The sequence below is a fragment of the Ochotona princeps genome, chromosome 10 (assembly GCF_030435755.1).
Source record: "Ochotona princeps isolate mOchPri1 chromosome 10, mOchPri1.hap1, whole genome shotgun sequence".
Taxonomy (NCBI): domain Eukaryota; kingdom Metazoa; phylum Chordata; class Mammalia; order Lagomorpha; family Ochotonidae; genus Ochotona; species Ochotona princeps.
The window spans coordinates 9,633,538-9,654,821 of record NC_080841.1 but is presented as its reverse complement, the minus strand read 5'-3'; the positions used below and the strand labels follow the sequence as shown (position 1 = coordinate 9,654,821).

Here is a 21,284-nt window from a genome sequence, read left to right as displayed (position 1 = left end):
GATGATGCCTAGCAGGGTGTGGCACTACCAGCAGATTCGTTATGAAAGGCAATGCCTGCGTTGTCATAAAAGCACCTTCAGACTTTAGGTAACCGAAAAATCAGTACAATTTGGAATATCTGCAGACATTTGATTTTAAAAAATGTGTGATCACTTGATCACAGATTCCCTGGGTTTAGATGTTTTTCCATGTTCATCTGGAATTTCCTCGTTTCAGAGAAATTCTGTGATTTTCCTAGCGTGGAAAATGGAAGAATCGCCCAGTATTACTATACTTTTAAAAGTTTTTACTTTCCAATGAGCATTGACAAAAAACTGGCGTTTTTCTGCTTGGCTGGTTACACGACTGAAGCCGGAAAGCAAGAAGCACAGACCAAGTGCACGGCGCAAGGCTGGGTCCCGGAGCCCCGGTGCTTTCGTGAGTCGGGGTTGGGCTGCACCTGTCGGAGGAAAAACTTTCAGCGACACATGGGAAGTGGTGAAATCTTTCGGTAGACCAGAACAGAATTCCTGGCAATATTCTGAAATCCCACAGCGTTTTCACATGAAAATGTTATTTGCATTTTTTATTTTTAATAATGCCCTGAGAAGAGGACAGGAGTAAGAAGTTATTATTGATCACATTGCTAGTGACACGGAGGCAAGGGAGTGGTCTTTTCAGCAAGGAAGGACTTACTCCATGGATAATTATGCCCTGCGGGGCTGGACAAGGTTTGACGCTGGTCCCAACATCGGTAGGACTATTAGAATCGTGTTTTACGCTTCTCAACACTCCCCTCTCTGCCTCACAACCTCTCTCATGTATTGCCTGAGCGTTGGGGGTATCTAAATTTTCAATTCAGTTTGGTGAGCAGGGAATCTGGTGAGTTAACTCCATTCTTCCATGTCAAGTTATACTTTGGTTAAAGAATCAGTTGTCTGTCACTGCCTTAGATGACATCTGGACCTTAAAATGCAAACAGTTTTAAACAGCTCTGTTTTCCGTTCCTGAGTCAGTTTTATTACAAAGGGTGTTTGAGTGTGGGAGTTACTATGGTTGACATGTCTTGTTAACACACCTGTTGTCTGTTCTATGACTTACAGACAGGATGTAACGTTCAGCATGGTATTATCAGGATTAACGTCGATGATAGATTTGCTCTAACAAATAAGTCCCATTCACTGCTAGAGCGTAGAAATAAATTAAGCACTCACATTTATTAACTAGTTTAGTTTGTAAGAAAGAGCATTGAAATAGGAGCCACATAAGATCTGCAGCTAACACAGGAGTCTTTCAATCGGGTCAACCTTAAGTGAATTCTGTTCCACCACTCAGAGATGATACACCATTCCAATTCTAAGTTTCTGATCCATAAAAACGATATAATATTCCTTCAGTGAAATAACCTTTATATGATGCTCTGACAAACCGCAGACACTACACATGTGTGAATTAATATCAACCTTTCTCCTTCAAATTTTAACTAATACAATATTTTTGCCTTAATTTTGGATCATGGGAGATAAGCCTAATATGATCAGGTTAAGAGATATTTCTTTCCACAGAAAAATGCACAAAGCCTGAACTGAGAAATGGTTACATCTCCGAGGCCAAACTTGTGTACAAAGTGAAAGAGAGGATGCGTTATGGGTGTGCTTCAGGATACAAAACCACTGGAGGGGAAGACCAAGAGGTGGTTCAGTGTCTCGCTAATGGCTGGTCTTCTCAGCCAGCCTGCAGGGAGCTGCAAGGTGTGTATGGAGAAGTCATTTCCTAAACCACAGAGAAGAGCTGGCGAGGTCTGTCTTTTAATTTGTTGATATTTTTAAAAAAGATTTTAGATTTTGTTGGAAAGGCAGATTTACAGAGAGGATACACGAAGATCTTCCATTGCTGGTTTAGTCTCCAAGTGGCCACAATGCCCAGAGCTGTGCCAATCCAAAGCCAAGAGCCTGGAGCTTCTTCTGGGTCTCCCATGCGGGTGCAGGGTCCCAAACCTCCGGGCTGTCCTTGACTGCTTTCCTAGGCCATAGGCAGGGAGCTGGAAGGGAAGCGGGGCTGCCAGGATATGAACCAGCACTCATATGGGATCCCGGCACATGCAAGACAAGGACCCCAGCCACTAGGCATTTTGATATAACTTATTTTCATTGTCCTTGCAAATATGAGAAGTTAATTTTATATTTTGCCAGATGCTAAATTTTTCCTTAATCCAAGTGTTCTCAACTCCTACTCCAGCAGGCACTACTTCACGGTAATTGAGAAGAATCTAAATGGAACAAAATCAAAGGGCTTTATTCTTCTGTATATACACATATACATGTGTATGTATATGTGTATATATACATATAAAATATATGTATAGTTTTCTTTATTACAGAATAATTTAACTCTTGCAATTATTTCTTTTTATAAACTGATGCCAAATATGCTCGAAGATGATCTAGAACTCAAAGATACTTCTTCGTAAATAACTAGCTTTAGTTTTTTTATTTAGATACTTGTTTGGCTCCCGAACTGTATAATGGAAATTATTCCAAATTGCAGAAAACATTTAAAGTGCAGGAAAAAGTGCAGTATGAATGTTCTCCTGGCTACTACACAGCAGGAGGAAAGAAGACAGAAGAAGTAGAATGTCACTCCCACGGATGGTCGCTCACACCAAAATGTCACAGTAGGTTCCCTTGTCACATAAAATCTACTTTTTCACTCTGAAAAATTCCTATTGGACTTAAAAGTGTTTCTATGTTATGTGAATCATGTTCTGTGTTCTGTGTTTATTTTTGTTTATGAATTTAATTATGCTCATAGTAGGCTCTGAATATTGAAAGTTCTCAAATAGAAACAACTTTTAGCTCAATTTAAGCCTAATGTTATTAAATAAAAAATATATATAATGAATTCTTAAGTTTTAATTAGTTAAAGTAAATTATGGCAAGCTTTGAAATTTTTATTCCAGAAATGATATGGAGAAGTAAAACTAAATACTTCTTTGTATATTTATTCATTCTCTCATTTTTAGAATTAAGTTGTTCTCCTTTAAGATTAATAGAAAATGGTTATTTCCATCCTGTCAAGCAAACCTATGAAGAAGGAGATGTTGTTCAATTTTTCTGTCATGAGAATTATCACCTAAGTGGATCTGATTTAATTCAGTGTTACAATTTTGGTTGGTACCCAGAATCTCCTGTATGTGAAGGTAAATGTTTTTGTTTTTCCGCTCATCTCAGTAAAAATTCCACGTCCCTATTAGCTTTAATTACTAGGAGCTCTAAAAAAAATGCCTCTGGTGTTATCTAACTCTTCTCTGTGCATTATTTTAAGAATAGATGTCATCTTTCAAAATCAGCATTATTTTCAGCAGTCTTGAATATGTTTCAAATGAAGAAATCTGAAGTTTTCTATTAATTTTCCAAATGGGTGTGTCTTTTAAATACAGTATTTTAAGATATCAGTTACAAAGTTGAATCTCTTCTTACAATAGAGGACTTTCCTATGAACTTGCCAATGGCTCTAAACCAGCAGCTTCCTGAAGATACTTTCTTAATTGACAGCGAATTTCCAGATGTGAAATTTCCAAGTCCCAAATGATGGGACAGAGAGCAGGAAAAGTAGACGATATCACCCAGAAGTGAAAATGGGGTTATTTAAGACAGGCCACCCAAATATGTGCCAGCTGAGGCCCCCTGCCGCTGGAGGTGTCTGAGTAGGTGGTGGGATAGCAGGTTGGAAGACACCAATTGAGTCACTACAGTGTTTTATGAACAAGTACCTAATGCAGCAGAGGCGATACATGAAGAAACAAGGGTATAAAGCCATCAATGATTTAAACGTCATTAGCAAAGTGACTAAACAAGAAAATAGCATTCATTGTTTTAGAATAATGAAGTGTAGTTGACTAAGAGAGACAGATCCACCAACAACAACTAGTATACAGAATTTCCTTACAAGTTTTGGTGTTTTTACATTGTAGGCCCACTTAATAAGTTGCATGTGAAGAGCTTCCTGCTTTATCATTCTGGTCGTGCAGAACATGGTCGCCACCGACTTGGCAGCAATTACTGTTTCCCCATTTCTGCATCCAACAATGTTGCCATCCAAATGTCACCTGGGAGAGCCGATCTCATCAGAAGCTTGGCTGAATAACACTCTTCTTCAAAACCCCAGGGTTATTAGCAGGGTTCAATTCTGTGCAGGCTGCTGAACTGAGCCCGTTTGCTGCCTGCAGTCCCTCACCCCTTGCCCCAGGGCTTTCTGCACAGGGCGTCTCTCTGTGTGACAGGGAGAGAGTCACTCAGCATGCAGGGCCTCTCAGCCTTAGGTCCATAACCACACATGTGCTGTTACATTCACCATCTCCCCTGCTTTACTTTGTTGCCTAGAACCCAGTCAGTGAACGTGGAGTTTAGGATGGAAGGGGACCTTGTACGTCCTTGCTATGGTGCTTGGCTCAGTTTGCATTCTCATGATGTCTGTGCTATCTCTTGCAACTATGTGAAGAATTGTGTGGATATTTTTCCATAAGGAAGAAGAAGTCGATGCCCTCCTCCACCTATGCCTCTAAACTCCAAAACTCAAACATATTCAACAGCCTATCGTCACGGAGCAACAATTCAGATACAATGTGAGCTAAATTTTGAGATACAGGGGCCAGGAGAAATGCATTGTGAAAGTGGAAAGTGGACAGAACCTCCCAAATGCATTGGTTTGTAACACTTAAACAAACTTTCCCTGATATGAAATCGAGATAGGATGTGCAGAATCTTCATGGAGGGGCTGCTACTGTGGCATAGTGGATTAAACTCCTACTTGCAATGCCGAATGCTATGTGAGCCCTGGTTACAGTCCAGGATGCCTCACTTCTGATCCAACTCCATATATTGTGTCTTGCAAAGAATCAGATGACCCATGTGGGAGACACAGATGGAATACCAGGCTCCTGGCTTCACTTTGGCCCAGTTCTTGCTGAGATGGCCATTTTGAATGACACAGAGGATGCGATATCTCTGTCCCTCTCTCTATGTTGCTGTCTGCTTGTCAAATACAAGTAATATATAAATAAATCTTTTTTTAAAAGTTCATAGAAAAACTGGCCTTTACATATATTTTTGATGCAAACAATGAGACACACTCTCCTTTTTCATAATATGTATTTTCATAGTTGGTTTGTTCTGTGAATTTTCAAAGATCCTTTAGGATATAGCTGAATGGTCTTCTTAACTTGTACCTTTCAGAAGCAAAGAGGGTAGCCTGTGCCCAGCCACCTGTCATTGAGAATGGTGCAGCGAACATGCACTCTGGGACTTATTATAGTGGGGATACAGTGACGTACAAATGTGATAGTGGCTACCACCTCCGTGGAACCAGTGCAATAACTTGTAACCGTGGAAAATGGACAGCGCTCCCTGAGTGCACTGGTATGTTTCCACAGGAAACTTCTGGGGCTAAGCCTACAGGGTAAAGCTTTCCTTTCTGGGTCTTTAAAATCCTCATATGCATAGCAGGGCAGTACTGCTTAGAAATCTAAAATACCTTGCGATTATGGTGTGTGTGTGTGTGTGTGTGTGTGTGTGTGTGTGTGTGTGTGTGTGTGTTAAATTCTATCCATAGGCTGTAAGCCAATGGACAGATTCAGAAACAAAAAACCGTTAGTAATTTGAAAGGTAGACTCTGTTATCTGACCCATGTGATGCTATGACTTAGAGACTCAGCATGGCAGTGCCTGATCAATGATGTGCTTCAGGAGGGAGGTGAGTACCTCGACGGAGTGACTCACCTGAGCAGCAGGACCTGGTCCCTCTTGCTCTGTGTTTCTGTCCTGCTCTCTTCCTGACTTTAACGGAGTTCAGCTTGGTCCCCTGTCACTCAGATGGGAGATGTGGATGAAGCTCTTGGCTTCAGTCTGGCTCAATGCTTGTTGTTTTGGCCTTCTGGGATGTTAACAGGCAGGTGCAACATTCTCTCTCTCCCTCTGTAACTGTGACTTCCAAATAAATAAATAAACCCTTGAAAACAGAGATAATAAAGGAAAGATTGTACAGAGTTGGGGGAGGGAAACACCAAGAACAGCAGATATTCCATTCACTCTAGGATTAAGATCCTAGATAAGGAGAAAAAGAAAAAAGTGAAAGCGGGTATTCCCAAGGTCAGGTGCAAAATGGACAACAATCTTCAGATTAATTAGCACAATTTTCCTTTCTAGACAGTCTACGAATATATGTCAGAATTTTTCCATAGTCGAGAATAGGAAACAAATATCAAGTGTGTATATATATATATATAACAAAACAAAAACAAGTATATATATATGTACTTGTCCTTAAGAAAGGCATTTGCTGATTTTTTCTTCAGTAAATGTTTTGCTTTAATTAATTAATTTTTATTGGAAAGTCAGATTTATAGACAAAAGGAGAGGCAGTGAGAAAGATCTTGCATCCACTGGCTCACTTCCCAAGTAATTTCAATGCTTAGAGCTGAGCTGCTCCAAAGCCTGGAGCCAGGAGCTTCTTCCTGGTCTCCCATGTGGGTGCAGGGTCCCAAGGCTTTGGGCCATCCTCTAGTGCTTTCCCAGGCCACAAGCAGGGAGCTGGAAGGAAAGTAGAGCAGCCTGGACACTAATCAGTACCCATTTGGAATCCTTGTAGATACAAGGCTAGGATTTAGCCACTAGGTTACTGTGCCGGGCCCTGATCAGTAATTCTTTAAAATATATAACACTTCTCTTGTTTATACTTAATTTAGAAATCAGTTGTCCTAATGTATATAGTATAAATAGTTAGGTTCCATAGTCTGAGTAACTATATTCCATATTTATGTTGCTGTGAGTTCACACTAACTTTAAAATAATCTCCTTCCCAGCAGGTGCTCCTCTTTGCATGATTCTGATTTCTAAAGGTTTTGAATGATGCAGCCATGCACTGAAGTTTGAGCTACGTGTGTGGATTTATAAATAGTTTCCAAAACGTTCAAGTGTATTGTGGCATGCGAAAAGGTTGAGAGAGTGTGTGTGTGTCTGTGAGGTTGAGTGTGCGTGTGTGTGTCTGTGAGATTGAATGTGTGTGTGTGTGTCTGTGAGGTTGAGTGTGTGTGTGTGTGTGTGTCTGTGAGGTTGAGAGAGTGTGTGTGTGTGTGTCTGTGAGGTTGAGTGTGTGTGTGTGTGTGTGTCTGTGAGGTTGAGTGTGCGTGTGTGTGTCTGTGAGGTTGAGTGTGTGTGTGTGTCTCTGTGAGGTTGAGAGTGTGTGTGTGTGTGTGTGTGTGTGTGTGTCTGTGGACTTTTGTTTTTGTTTTGTTTTTCACATGTTCTTTCATCTTCTTTCCTCTGCTTTGGCCTTGCAAATTTCAGTCTGTAGACCCTGAAATGAAATCATTTTATAATGCCCAACTTAGTTAAAGTTGCAAATTGGATTCAGAAAGGGATGTGGCATTTTGCTTTCTAGTTCAGTTACGTTACTGGGAGCTCAAAGTTACCTTAGCATGGGGTAGCTGTTTTAACCTCAAGTTGGAGTGATACTGGATAGTATTTCAGATTTTTTTAAGAATTTAGTATGAGAAATAAATATCCTGGAATAAGTAGCGAATATTTTAAACAGAAGCAAATAGCCATTTCCTTTCTGATGATCACAGAAGAAAAAAAAAATACATGAAAACAACTGACTAAATTTATCTGGGCCTGCATTGACTAAAAGTAATATTGTTACCTGTCTGGTGAAAAATGAAGTGAGGCAGATGTATAACATAGGAATGTGCCCAGTTTTGTAGTTAATTTGACATTAAAATTATGAAATTTTAAGGAAAATTCATTTCAAAAGAAAATCAAAGTAAATTAACATGAAAAAATCTTATTTTCTAGCAAATATTGAACATTGTAAGCCCCCACCCAATATAACCAATGGGGCTGTTGTTGACGGGTTGCTGACAAGTTATGCAACAGGATCTTCAGTGGAGTATAGATGCAATGAATATTACTTACTAAGGGGACCAAAAATATCTCGTTGTGAGCAAGGAAGATGGTCGCCTCCACCCGTTTGCTTGGGTAAGAAAGAAAACACATTGAGTTTCTTTAACTATTATATATACATTTTTATGTTATCTTCTTTTTAATGATTCATAGTATGGCTATGATGATTTGATATAAATCTTTTTCCCCAAAGTGTTATCTCATCTTGTTTGTTTTAAAAGAGTAATCTCTAATGTCTTAGTGTATAGTGCAATGGTAGCTCTTACCTTATTTTTTTTTTTTTTGGTAAAATACACCTAACATAAAATTTGCTGTTTTAACCACAAGTACACTGTTCAGTGGGATTAGCCATATTCAGAGTGTTATGACCGGTTCCTTTTTGTCTTCCTCCTACTTGAATCATTCCCCCTGCTCCAACCCAGTGCCTCCAATGCACAGTCCCCAGAATGTGCCTTGAGAAAGAACTGTCCACCTAGTCTTCCCTTTGTGGGAACACAATGCTAACTTTCCTGACCACCATGGTCTCCCCGGAATGAACATGTTGGCTGCATCTTGTTGACTATTCTAAATATACTTTGTATCAAGGCATAGTGTAATGATATTTCATGCTCTGAATGCAAAATTGAGGCAATTATCTAAGTATCTATGTCGTGATAATTTATAGAAAACACTATTCACCTCTCACCACATGCTTGCACATTATCTTTATTTTTTTTATTTTTCTCCCAAGAATTACAGATAAAAGTAAATGCAACTTCTTACTACAATTGTATTGTGACATTTCTAAGCAGACAATAACACGCTATACTTCTTGTGTTAAAACAGTCATTTAAACAACAAAAAAATGCTTTTTAAAGCTACAAATCAAGTCTCTGTAATCTGCCAAAAGCTAGTAAGTAAAAAGAAGCAACTAGGAAGAAACATAACATAATATCCTGGTTGACTGAAGACATTGTCACTGTTCACAGCAAAGATGATGAAAGACATTTCTTTATACACCTGCACCCGAAAGACACCAATACTATTACTACTACCAAAATGATGTCAGATTACATAGAGTTTATGAACCTTTGTGCTTTCTCACTTAAAACATGGCATTAGCAGGGTCTGATATACTCTTAAAATATATTTTAATAGCTGCATAGCATTCCAAAATTCAGATATATAATAATCAGTTTGATCACTTTATTAATGATTGTGCATTGTTTCCTGTTTCCATATTGTCATGCAAATTACCATTTCAGACGCCAGGAACCTCTCCCTGCTGCCCACACTTCCTATTCTCACCATGTTGCAGTCACTCTCCTCACCTGTGGTTCTGCAAGCATCTCAGGACCTTTGTACTGTTTGCCTGCTCTGATCTGGCCTTTTCATTAGAAGGTAGCAAAGCCCATGCCTCAACTCCAAGTTTTGTGTCAACATTTTTTAAGCCTATACTATACACCTCATTTAACAGTGCCACCTCCCTCCCCAAGTCCTGTGTATAGCTCCTGCTACCATTACTTTTTTTTAAAAAAAAAAAAAAATCTAATAATCTTATGCAATAGGTAAAAATAGGTGTAAACTGTAGAAAACAAATGTCTATTGCATTTATAATTTATTATATTTCTTCTTCCTGTATGTAAGGTAAGCTCCATGGAGACATGGGTCTTTGTTTTATGCTTGACATATGAGGGGTCTCCAAAACGTTTGTGGAAATGGCAGTAAAGTGTAAGATTATTTTGGTGTCCTGAAAGTTTTGAAATCCATACGTAGGCAGCATTTTCAAGAAGTTCATGGAAGACGTGTATTAGGGAAAAACTATGCATGGATTTGTAAAGATTTGCATTCATTAGTTTGCAATTGGAAATCATTATGGTTAGTGAAATTAGTCAGTGGCAAGAAGACAAATACCGTGTGTTCCCTGGTCTGTGGGAATTTATACACAGTACAAAAAATATAATTTCTGCAAGTGAGAGTTTTATTTCGAGATTTGATTACTGTTTACGGCCTTTGTCTATACTCTTGAAAAATGGAGGGTCTTTTTTTTTCTACTTGCTATGTGCTGAAATATTTATCTCAGTGTTTAGTCTGTGATTGCAAGTGAAATTAAAGTATGCCACCGGAAATTTTTTTTAAAAAAGAAGGAAGGAAGGAAATGGGTGGGTGAGGAATGCAAGCAGGAGGGAAGCGGAGTGGGGAGCAGCATGGTGCGCCGAGTCTGCATTTTGAAATACATGAAATTTGTTCACTATCTATAAATGAAATAGCTTATAAAGATCAATAAAGTTATCCCTAATTCCATCTCTCCACATATGCTTTGAAGTGCCCTATTTAGTGAATGGCAAGTTTCCAACAAATATTTATATAATAAATATACTTTGCATCTCAAGGTTTTTATTTTGTAGAAAAGAAATCATGATTAAGCCAATTGCTCACTCATCCTAAACAATACTTACAATGCTTCAGATGAAGAGGTTTTAATTTTACGACACAATGAAGATTATAAAAATGCATAAAGTCATTTGATAATAATGTAGCATGTAATTATATACAAATGTGGTATTTTAATCGTAAACATCAAATATAAAATATTGCTATTGATGCCATCCTAATTTTCAAAGCAAAACACTTTCATATTTATCAGAGAGTTGAGAATTTATAAGTCATTTTGCTTTGCAGAACCTTGTATTGTTAACATGGATGACATGAAGAGAAATCATATACAGATGAAGTGGGAGTATGGAGGGAAGATCCTGCATGGGGATTTAATAGACTTCATGTGTGAACCAGGATATGACTTGTCACCGTCAAGCCCACGGTCAGAATTGTCTGTGCAGTGCAACAGAGGAGAAGTGAAATACCCCTTGTGCATTAGCAAAGGTAAAACAAAAGTGCTTTCTGAAAAGTTCTTCCTTGATCGTACTCTGCCCCTGGGTTGTAAGTTTGTCCTGAGGACCTGAAGACATTCTCCAATATCATCATCTCTATTCTCTAAGCTTGGAGCAATCCAATTCAAATCGCTAGTATTTCACCTCCCTGGCCTTTAGCAGAAGCTGGGTTGGAAGTGGAGCAGCTGGGACTCGATCTGGTACTCCCATGGGAGGCTGATGTTGCAAGTGGTGGCTTAATCAACCATTGCATAATGCTTCGCCCCCTGAAGCATTTCATTTAATAATAAGACAAGGAGGAGATATTGAATGTAGAGAGCATGGTTTCAAACGACCCAAGTTGGGAGGAGGGAAAGGATGGTGTAGCTGAGACCGCAGAGGGAGAGGGGACAGGTTTCAGCAGAGCAGAGTAGGAACAGGAGAATCGCTGGAAAAAGTGCCCAAACCCCCTGGTGTTGGTGGGACTAAGGCAGGTCCCATGCAGGTGAGGGAAAGCCATATAAAACCCTCAAGTCTGTAATCTGCAGCCTGAGTAGGTGAAGGTGGCCCCATCAAGGACAAACAGGGACTCGGCCAAAACCTGAGTTGACACGGGGAGAATCCCAACGGGAGACTTGAGGTGAAGACTCTCCTGCATACAGCCCACCGAGCGGGGCAGAAAGACACTTAGGACAGGACACCGGTGAAAGAAAACCAGCCGGAGTAGAAAACAATGGGCAGGGTCCCGACAACCCCTACCAGAGAAGGGGACGCCTCTGGGGAAGGGTAACCCGAGGCACACGGGGCGAGGTCTGAACCCACCTGCACCCAAAGGCTCTGAAGGCTGAGCCTCACAGAGAGACACCAGAATCACCTAAAACAGAGTCGCGAAGTCCCTCAAGGGAAGAGCAGCACAGGCACAGGTGCCAGGGAGCAGCGCGGAGGCCGCAGGGGAGCCCAGGCCCAGGAGTGGCACGCACTCCAACCGCGGCTTGCTCCTTGGGGGCAAGGGAAGGCACAGCATCACCAGAGCTGGAGGTGCGCTGCTGATTGTGCACTGTACAACAGCAGCTGGGACACTCTTGGGCTGGGTGCCCATCCAGCCACCGGAGGACACGGAGGCACTGAGCAGCAATGGCACTTGCGTGCAGTGGAGCAGCTGGAACGCACTCACCCTAACAGTCCTGCAGTCAGAGGTCCTTGCAAGATTCGGTTGCTGGCTTGCTGGACCCGCATGGGCCCATGAGCGCCATCTGCTGCCTGAAAGCGGCAGGTCAGAAAACCTCCCCCTCCAAGCAGGGACACAGTGAGCCTCCTTGTCAATCACCAGACTTTCAGACTACAGACAGGTGGATCAGAAAGTGCCAGGAAACCATCAGAGGTAGAAGACACGCAATTTGACAGCCATAATAAGCCTACAGATCTGAAAGATCATGGGGGAAAAGTAGAAAAATAGGGAGCACCTCAGATGAGGGGCCAGGGCTTCCCTCAAAAATGAACAAAAGGTCACTTCAGTCCTAGAGCTGCAAGACGAAAATACGGAGGAGCTTCCAGTCAGGGAATAAAAAAAAAAAAAATTCATCATGAAACTTTCCAGAGACAATTAAAAACTTTGGGAAGAACTTAAGGAATTCAAGAATAACAGCATCACAGACATAACACAGGTTCAAACTGAAATACTGGGGTTAAAGAATGCAATAGAAAGCTTAAACAACAGACTTAATGCTGCAGAAGAAAGAATATCAGAAGTGAAAGATAACCAAGTGGAGAGCACACAACTAATCTGGAAAAAAATCTGGAAAAAGCAAAAAAATCTATCCAAGAAATGAATGATGACATAAAAAACCAAATGTTAGAATCATGGGAATTCCTAAAGGAGTAGAAAGAGAGACAGGATTTCAGGAGGTATCAAGGAAATTATAAAAGAGTACTTCCCAAATAATGGGAACATAAAGGAAAGCCAAATACAGGAAGGACAGAGAAAAATCAAACAGATTAGATCCAGAAGACCCTCAACCAGACACACTGTGGTCAAGCTTCCCTCAACTGAACCTAAAGAAACAATATTAAACCAAGCACACAAAAGAAGAGCAGATAACATTCAGAGGAAAACCAATCAGAATTACTATTGACTTCTCAGAAGTGATCCTTACAGCAAAAAGAGAATGGAGTAGCATTTTCCAGATCCTGAAATAGAAAAACTATCAACTTAGGATAATATATACAGCAAAGCTCTAATAATCTACATTGTTGGGAGACACCTCAGTGGCAGCATGATGGGCTTGTAAAAATTCACGAAAGAACCCATTCTAAGCCTGGAAAGGAGTACAGTGGGGAGGGGAGGAAACTTAGGGAAGGGAGACCCCAGTGTATATACTGGCAAGCATAGGAATCAGGGCAGGAGGGCGTGGTTGCCTGTACTGGATTTGACTGCAGCACCCAACCAGCACACGTGAGATCCAGGAATGGAGGGGCAGAGCTGGCAAGGGGATTAAGGGGCTGGTCCCCTCACCGGACAGCTACTCCCACTGGAGAGCGTGGGCTGGGATAGAGACAGACTAGACTATGCAAGGCTACAACACCTGTGTGCTGCATGTGGACTAGATCAGGGAAAAGCCAGGCTGGGCTGATTATTCCTGCGGGTGCAAGCATAAATTAGAGTGGGTGAGGGATGGTTGGGCTTAGCCACAGCATCAGCTGGCACTGGGGACTAATTCTGTCAAGTCAAATCACAGAACCACCTAAAGAGTGCATAAACCTGGAGTGAGAGAGTGGGTTCCCCCTTCTTGGGTCACTAGTCCCGCGGGAGGGCATGAAAACTAGGACAGGGGCTGGGGTGGCTAGACAGAGAGGCACTCAACAACATCCATGAGGGCTGGATGGTTGAGTTGGTTAGATGGAACTAAGCTTTAATACCCATTGACAAGTACAAGAGCCAAATGGGATGGGGGACAGACTGGTCTACTGCTACACATACTGGCAAACCAGGGTAGGGGGCGGGCCTGGTGGGGGTTATTGTGGGTTGCCCCGACTAGGCTGCAGTTCCTACTGGTTGATGTAAGGGCCGAGTATGTGCTGAGCAGAACCAGACTGGACTGCAACACCCATTGGTTCCAGTACAACTCGGGACTGAAAATAGAACCAACCCAGCAATTGAAACCACCAGCTGATCGGGGTGATGGACTGTGCCGGGCCCTGTGCTTGCTAGAACATACAAGAATCTAGTCTGGGAATACCTCAAAGTTTCTTTGGAGATCCCCCCAATCGAACTGCTGGACTCAAAATTCTAACCAAGAAAAGACAGAAGACAGAACAGGTCAATCATTCATCTCAGCTATATGTTGGCAGCGAAATATGGGGCAAACGGAGACTTTATGATGGACCATATCAATCAGTGGATGATTTCATCAAGCGAAACTGGCAGCGATTCATAACTGGAGAACTATTAAAACCACTTGAGCAAATATCTCAGAGCATGCCCCACACCCGGGACTTGGGGTGGGCGGGAAACCGAGTGAGGCTTCTCCCTCAATATTCCCCTTTACCTCGGATACATGATGGAAACAATATGGACATAATAGTATTATAATTAACTATGTAACCATTGTCAACAACAATACAATAAAATAAATTAAAAAAAAAAAAAGGAATCAGGGCAGGGACTGGGCCTGGTGGGGGTTATTTGGGGCTGCTCTGACTAGGCTACCAGTCCCATTTGGTGAACATGAGGGCCGAGTGTGTGGTGGGCAGGGATTGGCTGGGCCACAGCATCCATTGGTTTATGTAAGAAATGGGATTGGAAATAGAACTGACCCAGCAATTATAACTGCCAGTGTGTGTTTAGGCTGACATGCATGAAGGACTGAGCTGGAACCTAACCTGGCAATCACATATAAGAGTCAGATCTGGGATCGCCTCAGGTGAAGTTTCTGTGGGGATCCTCCTGGTTGAACTGCTGGACTCAGAACTGCAATAATGAGGAGAATCATAGAACTTGTGATTATCTGACATGGAGTGCATGTATCAGAACTAGGTCTCCTAAGTGGCTAAGATGCAGACATGGATGGCGTGCCCAAATGCACATGGAGGATATGGTAGTCCATTGGGACTTACAGAGGACATCAGGTATCATAGCATAGGAAGAACAGAACATATTGCTCAACTATCCCAGCTAAGTGTTGACAGAAAATACCTAGGCAGATAGAGATTCTGCAGTAGACTGTGTCACCACAAGGATCTTGGAAGGATTTTCTTATCCTTGGATCAGTGAGATGACAGCATTTCAGAACTATCGAAATCACTTGAGTGGAGCCCTTGGTGCACATCCCACATTTGGGACCCTGGGATGGCATCAGACACTGGGGTGGCAGGGAGGCTGGGTGCACCTTCTCCCCTAATTTCACTTCTTCCCCCACATACAGAAGGAATAGAGGGAAAATTTGGAAACAATGGTCTCACCTTGATCAACTATGTAAACATCATCAAAACTAAAAAATAAAATTTAAAAAAGTATGCTTTCATTTTTGCCTTAATAAATAGGAAAAATGAAATAATGATTGTTGATATTTTAACATATGATAAATGGGATTTAATGTATTAATATTTTACAAATTGGCAGTTTCCGAAATAAAATATTTAAAAATATTTGAGAACTATCTTAAAATGTCTTTGCATAAAATATGTAAGGTTATAATGGCTCTAGGTACTCACTGAGTATGTGAAAAATTATGTTTTGCAGAGTCTTCCGGAATGTGTGCATCCCCTCCACTTATTAAACATGGAGTCATTATTAGTTCAATAGTAGGCACCTACGAAAATGGCTCCTCAATAGAATACAAATGTTTTGATAACTATTTTCTACAAGGGTCTAGGGAGGCCTACTGTGTAGAGGGAAAATGGACTACGCCACCCATGTGTTTAGGTAAGTTCTGCCAGATACAACGCCAAGAGGTGAAACTACATACTTTTTAAAAAAATATTCTGTGATTTTTGAATTGATGCAACAGCAATATAATGCTTATCCTCTATTCGTGTTGTTTCATTAGTGTGTGTTTAATTGTCAGCTCTCTTTATCCATTCCAGATCATAAATGAGTGGGATTCAGTTTGGTTTAACTAATATTGAACACAATGTATGTGTCATGTACCGTTTTGACAGAAGGCTAAATGATGGATGAACTGCAATGGGATGGGTGATCATATTAACAGTTTTCACTGAGTGTGAGTGGTTCCATAATAGGAAACATGTGTATCGTAGGGAAACAAGAACAGAAACAGAAGCCTCCATATTGTAAAGATGACACAAGTCAATGCTTTATTAGCAAGGCAAAATCATAATAGTAACAGCACTTACCGTGGCTGAAGAGGCATAAAATAATATATCTGCAAATAATAAGTAGGCACTTCTTTGCTTCAAATTCTGACTTCTATTAATTTTCACTTATTTCACTGACTAGGATTTTAGTGTTATGTTGACTACAAGAGGTAGTGAGTGTGTTTGATTTCCAAAGTTGTAAGCAGAATATTGAATAATTCATGTTTAAATGTGGCATTATACATATTTTAAAAACAAGTTAAAGATATATAGAAACTTTTTAGTTTGTAAAAAGTACTTCTTTTTAAAAATCTTCATTGATTGCTTTATTTTAGTAATGAAGCAATCCTATGGTTATTGTTTCTGCTATTTGCTTTTAAGTAGTGAACTATGTTGCTTGTAACTGGATATTATAGTATGTATTCTCTGTGGAAATCTCCCAAAGTTGCAATAAAGCATACCTATTACATAATGTCGGGTTTTAGTCATTATTTTTATCTTGCCATAAGAGTGACGCATTTATTTTCATGGGTGGGAATGCTGTTGCTGTTCTCCTTTCAGATTTATTATCAATTTGTCATTGTCAATTATCAGAAAATGAATATGGACACATTCTCTTCCAACCCCTTCTTTTTTGGCTGTCTGGAATTTGTGCAAATGTGATGCTATTTCTTATCAACTGTTAAAATTTGCCAAAGACATCATCTGAGTCTTAAGTTTTCTGTGTGGAAAGATTTTAATGATAGCTCCAATTTGATTAATAGGCACGAGGTATCTGTTCTCTGTCAGATTGAAGATGGAGTGGTATTTTGGAATTTGTTACATGTGAACTGTCAACCTAATTAACATATAGCACTTCATTCTTTTAAAAGTGTTTTTTAGTGATGCATCTTTTGTTATCACTGCATGTAGCTCTTTCCTGTCTTTTGTTATCACTGCAGTGGACATGTAGCTCTTTCCTGCTGTGTCTTGCCATGGAGGTCCATATGTTTTTCATGATTTCCAGCAGCATGTATATTTTTCCATCCTTAAATGTTGCTATTTCAGTAGTTCATCCCCATATTTTGTTTTTTTCCTCTTTGACTTCCTCCATTTTTTATTAATCTTGTTCTATCCTATTTTAAAAAATTGTTTTTGAAGATTCAATTGTTTTAAAGGGATTATAAAAAGACAGGGAGAGGGAAGGGATAAGGAAAAGAAAGAGATAAAAAAGGGGGGACTCAATCATCAATTTTCCATCTTTTGGTTCAGTCACCAGTGGCTACAATAGCCAGTGCCGGGCCAGACCAAAGACAAGAGCCAGGAGCCTCATCTAAGTCTCCTACAGGGGACCCAAAGCCTGAGGCACTGTCTGCTGCTTTTTCCCAGGCCATTAGCAGGGAGCTGAATTAGAAGTGGAGCAGCTGGGACAAAAACTGATGCCTATATGGGATACTACAAAAGCAGGCATCAGCTTTAACCGCTGCGTCACAACACTGACTCCTCTATTAAAATGAATACCTGGATTACTAACTTTAACCATTTATATTTTTTCCTAATATTTTCTAACATTTCAGCTTGCAAATTTCCTTTGGAACGCAACTTTATTCCATGTAGTCTTATATTTTGAATTTTTATGATTTTGCAGTTTAAATTTTTTAAAGGTTTATTTTTTCATTTGAAAGGCAGATTTACACAGAGAAGGATACACACAGAGAGAATTAGAGAGATATCTTCCATTCTCTGGTTCACTCTGCAGTGGCCAGAGCTGTCAATCCAAAGCCAGGAGCCAAGAGCTTCTTCCATGTCTCCCACATGGGTGCAAAGGTCCAAGGACTTGAGCTGTCCTATGATGCTTTTCCAGGCCATAAGCAGTAAGCTGGATCACAAGGGGGGCAGTCAGGACTAGAACTGGTGCCTGTATGGGATAGCAGCCTTGGCAGGCAGATTACCCTATTGATCACTGGACTGGCCCCAGGTAATTAAATTTATTGCTGCCCATTTTGATCTTTTTCTTTATGTTCTGAGTCATTTAGAAGTTTCTTTTCTCAAAGTATAAACATTTGAGAAATGTTCTTTCTTTTGGTTATTGATTTCTAGTTTAATTACTTTGAATGATATTTATTCTTTGAAATTCATTGATACATGATTTATAATAAATGAATATTTCCCTTAGGTAAGTATTCTTTTGTAGCTCAAGAAAGGTTAACATTGTGAATGAGTCCACTGTTGTTTCATATATTTTCTTTTGCTGTTAGTTTTATTTTCTTAAAGACAGAGGGACAAGAGAGAGATTCCTCCATCCAATGGTTCACTCCCCAGGAGCCTGCATCAGCTGGAACTAGACCGGGCTGAAGCCAGGCTCCCAGAACTCAGTTTAGGTTGCCAGCCTGGGAGCCAGCACTGCAGCCCTCCAGTGTGCTCTTCAGCAGGTGCCAGAATTGGAAGCCAAGTCAGCTTAACAACGAGCTTGTCCCATGTGGGTGTCTCACACAGCGTTTTACTGCTGTTGTCGGAAACTCGCTTTGTTTTGCTGTTCATCCACACCTGCACTTCATTTCACTGTCAGTAACAGACATCTGTGCCAAAATCTCACTTGCCAATTTAAAGCAGTTCTCAATTTGTTCTGTCAGTTTTTGCTTTTGTAATTGATACAATTTTATTTGGCAATTTTATTAGCTATGCCTGTTCGCTTTTGGTTTCCATTTCCCTGATTCATCTTTTTCCTATCCTTCACTGTCAGTGTGTATGTATCTTTGTGAAGCGAGTTTCTGGTAGGCAGCCTATAATGAGATTTTTTCTGTGTTTTTTATTCTTTTCATCCAACCTAAGTCTTTTGGTTCCTAAATTTGATATATTTACAGTCAAGGTTAGTATTGCTAGATAAGAACTAAGAGCTGTCATTTTGTTGATTGAATAATTGCTCTAACTACTGTTAGTAAATGTGGTGGTGGCTTGATGGGCTACTCCACAATACCAGCCCCTACAGTCTAACTTTTTCACGCATCTATGTAGAGAAAACCAATAAAATTAGGCAAGCTGCCTTTGACTGTCCTTACCTCTTTCATTTTGTTACATGGTGCAGTACTGTGAAACACCATAATCCTGTGTACTACAGAACACTAGATATTTTACCTTTCTCTGGTTGTTTTGGAACCTATTGTTCATCCTCTTTTTAATCCTACTCCCTTCCTTGTTCACAAACTGCAGTGATCAGTCTAATTCAAATCTAGCATTTAATTGGAAATTTTAAAGTGAGAACTTGTTAATTCCCTTGGAAAGCACCAGGTAATACATGTGGGTCAGGCTTGATAATATAGCATGTTTACACATCTCTGTAAGCCAATGTCTGTTAAACAGTCAGGGTTTGTGTCAGGAGAAATATGTTTGAATTTTCTAAGAAGATACAGAAGAATCATCCAAGGATGTTAGAAACTGCAAGTGCTGCCCCAAACACATTATTATTTGCTGTTTTTGGAAGACCAGTGGCATGAAGCTAAAGAACTGGCAGGACAAGCCCCTGCCGTGGAGGAAAGTGGTGCACTGTGTCCTGTGTGGATCCTATTTTCTGACTCAAATGTTGCTTCCAGCTAATTTGCCATTCTAACGCCTTAGGATTTTAGGGTCTTCATTAGTAGATAACAAAATAAGTTCTGTTATTACCAAGATATATCAGGAAAGTCTCCTTTTTTTTTTTTTTCAGAGCCTTGTACATTATCATTTGTTGAAATGGAAAGGAATAATTTACTCCTGAGATGGAATTTTGACAACAGACCATTTATTTTCCATGGCGAGTATGTGGAGTTTCTTTGTACCAGGGACACTTACATAGAGGAGTCATCTGTCCTCGGGTCCAGGCTCAGAGTGCAGTGTGTCAGAGGGCAGTTAAACTACCCGAGATGCATTGCAAGGTGAAGGTAAGAAGAGGCTTCCATTTACAGCTGCTTCTTTTGATCAGATTTGTATTCAAGAGATTCATTACATTGTAAATTTCAGAAATGTCATGTTGTAGAGCTCCAAGTTTATCACCGTTGGAAAGAAAACAGTCGTATTTTCTTAAACCCAGTGAACTCCTAGAAGGATTTATTTCATAAGCCTTCTGAGTTGTCTGAAGTCAAAGCATTGTTTGCCATTTGATACGTGCGACAACCTGGGGTTGAATACATAAGTCAACTTCAATGTGTTCTGTCTGAATGTGTAAAAGCTAGTCTGTATGCTCTTGGAGAGAAGAGGTTAGCTTTTCTCTCACTTTTCATTGTAAGTTCTAGTGTAACAAAGGTTAGTACATGTAGTTGTACAAACATGTCTAATGAGATGTGTTAGTAACAATGTTTAAAGTTATGGCAACAATTTTCAGACCACATTTATATGTAAGAACTTGGAATTGTTTCTCTGTTTACCCATTAGACAATTTGCAAACTACACTTTCTGCTCCTTGATGAATGAGAAATAAAGAAAAATGTTAAAAGAATACAATAAAATGTTGTAAATAATTTCATGTAGTCAAAATTTTAAATCTTCTGAAGATGTAATATAAAATTGAAATTCACGGGCCTGGCATGGTAGCCTAGTGGCTGGAGTCCTTGTCTTGCATCCACTGGGATAGCATGTGGGCGCCGGTTCTAATCCCAGCAGCTCCACTTCCCATCCAGCTCCCTGCTTGTGGCCTAAAAACGCACTGGAGGTCAGCCCAAAGCCTTGGGACCCTGCACCTGTGTGGGAGAGCGGGGCTTGGGGGGCTGCTTTCTCCTGGCTTTGGATCGACTCGGCTCCACCCATTGTGGTTACTTGGAAAGTGGGCTGGCTGTTGGTGAATCATTCTCTGTCTCTCCTTCTCTCTGTAAATCTGACTTTCCAATAAAAAAATCTTTAAAAAAATGAAATTCATTTTTGTTCAATTAAGGACATGTATTTAAAGGGCTGAGGGAATAAAAGAACTACATATCTGAGTATGAACTCTTAGATACCCTGAACATTCAAAAGAAACATTCACTAAATACAAAATGTGGGGAAAAAGTTTTATTTTTTAAAAAATCAGAGCAAAAAATTCCATATAATGTAATTAATGACATTGAGTTTTAAGAGGGAACTAGTGGTATGATTTTCCAAGCATGATTATCTTATCTTATCAGTGCCTAATCAAAACTATTAATATGAAATATTGAAGACATGTGACTAGAATTACTGCTTATTTTAAGAAAATCTC

At 40.1% G+C, this 21,284-nt stretch overlaps 1 protein-coding gene across 1 annotated transcript; it reads left to right on the top strand.

The window, feature by feature from the left end:
• Positions 1-665: 665 nt before the first annotated feature.
• Positions 666-19,993, top strand: F13B (coagulation factor XIII B chain). Its single transcript, XM_058669687.1, has 10 exons — positions 666-734; positions 1,546-1,731; positions 2,478-2,654; positions 3,003-3,179; positions 4,506-4,685; positions 5,215-5,397; positions 7,830-8,012; positions 10,599-10,799; positions 15,525-15,707; positions 19,782-19,993. Exons 1-10 carry the CDS (start codon positions 680-682, stop codon positions 19,991-19,993), a joined length of 1,737 nt encoding a protein of 578 aa, XP_058525670.1. The 5' UTR covers positions 666-679.
• Positions 19,994-21,284: the final 1,291 nt, after the last annotated feature.

Excerpts from the sequence above, each read along its gene's own strand:
- F13B (XM_058669687.1), top strand. The coding sequence starts at position 680 with ATGGATAATTATGCCCTGCGGGGCTGGACAAGGTTTGACGCTGGTCCC. Across the intron at positions 5,398-7,829 it reads AGCGCTCCCTGAGTGCACTG|CAAATATTGAACATTGTAAG; the intron begins GTATGTTTCCAC and ends CTTATTTTCTAG. Across the intron at positions 15,708-19,781 it reads TACGCCACCCATGTGTTTAG|AGCCTTGTACATTATCATTT; the intron begins GTAAGTTCTGCC and ends TTTTTTTTTCAG.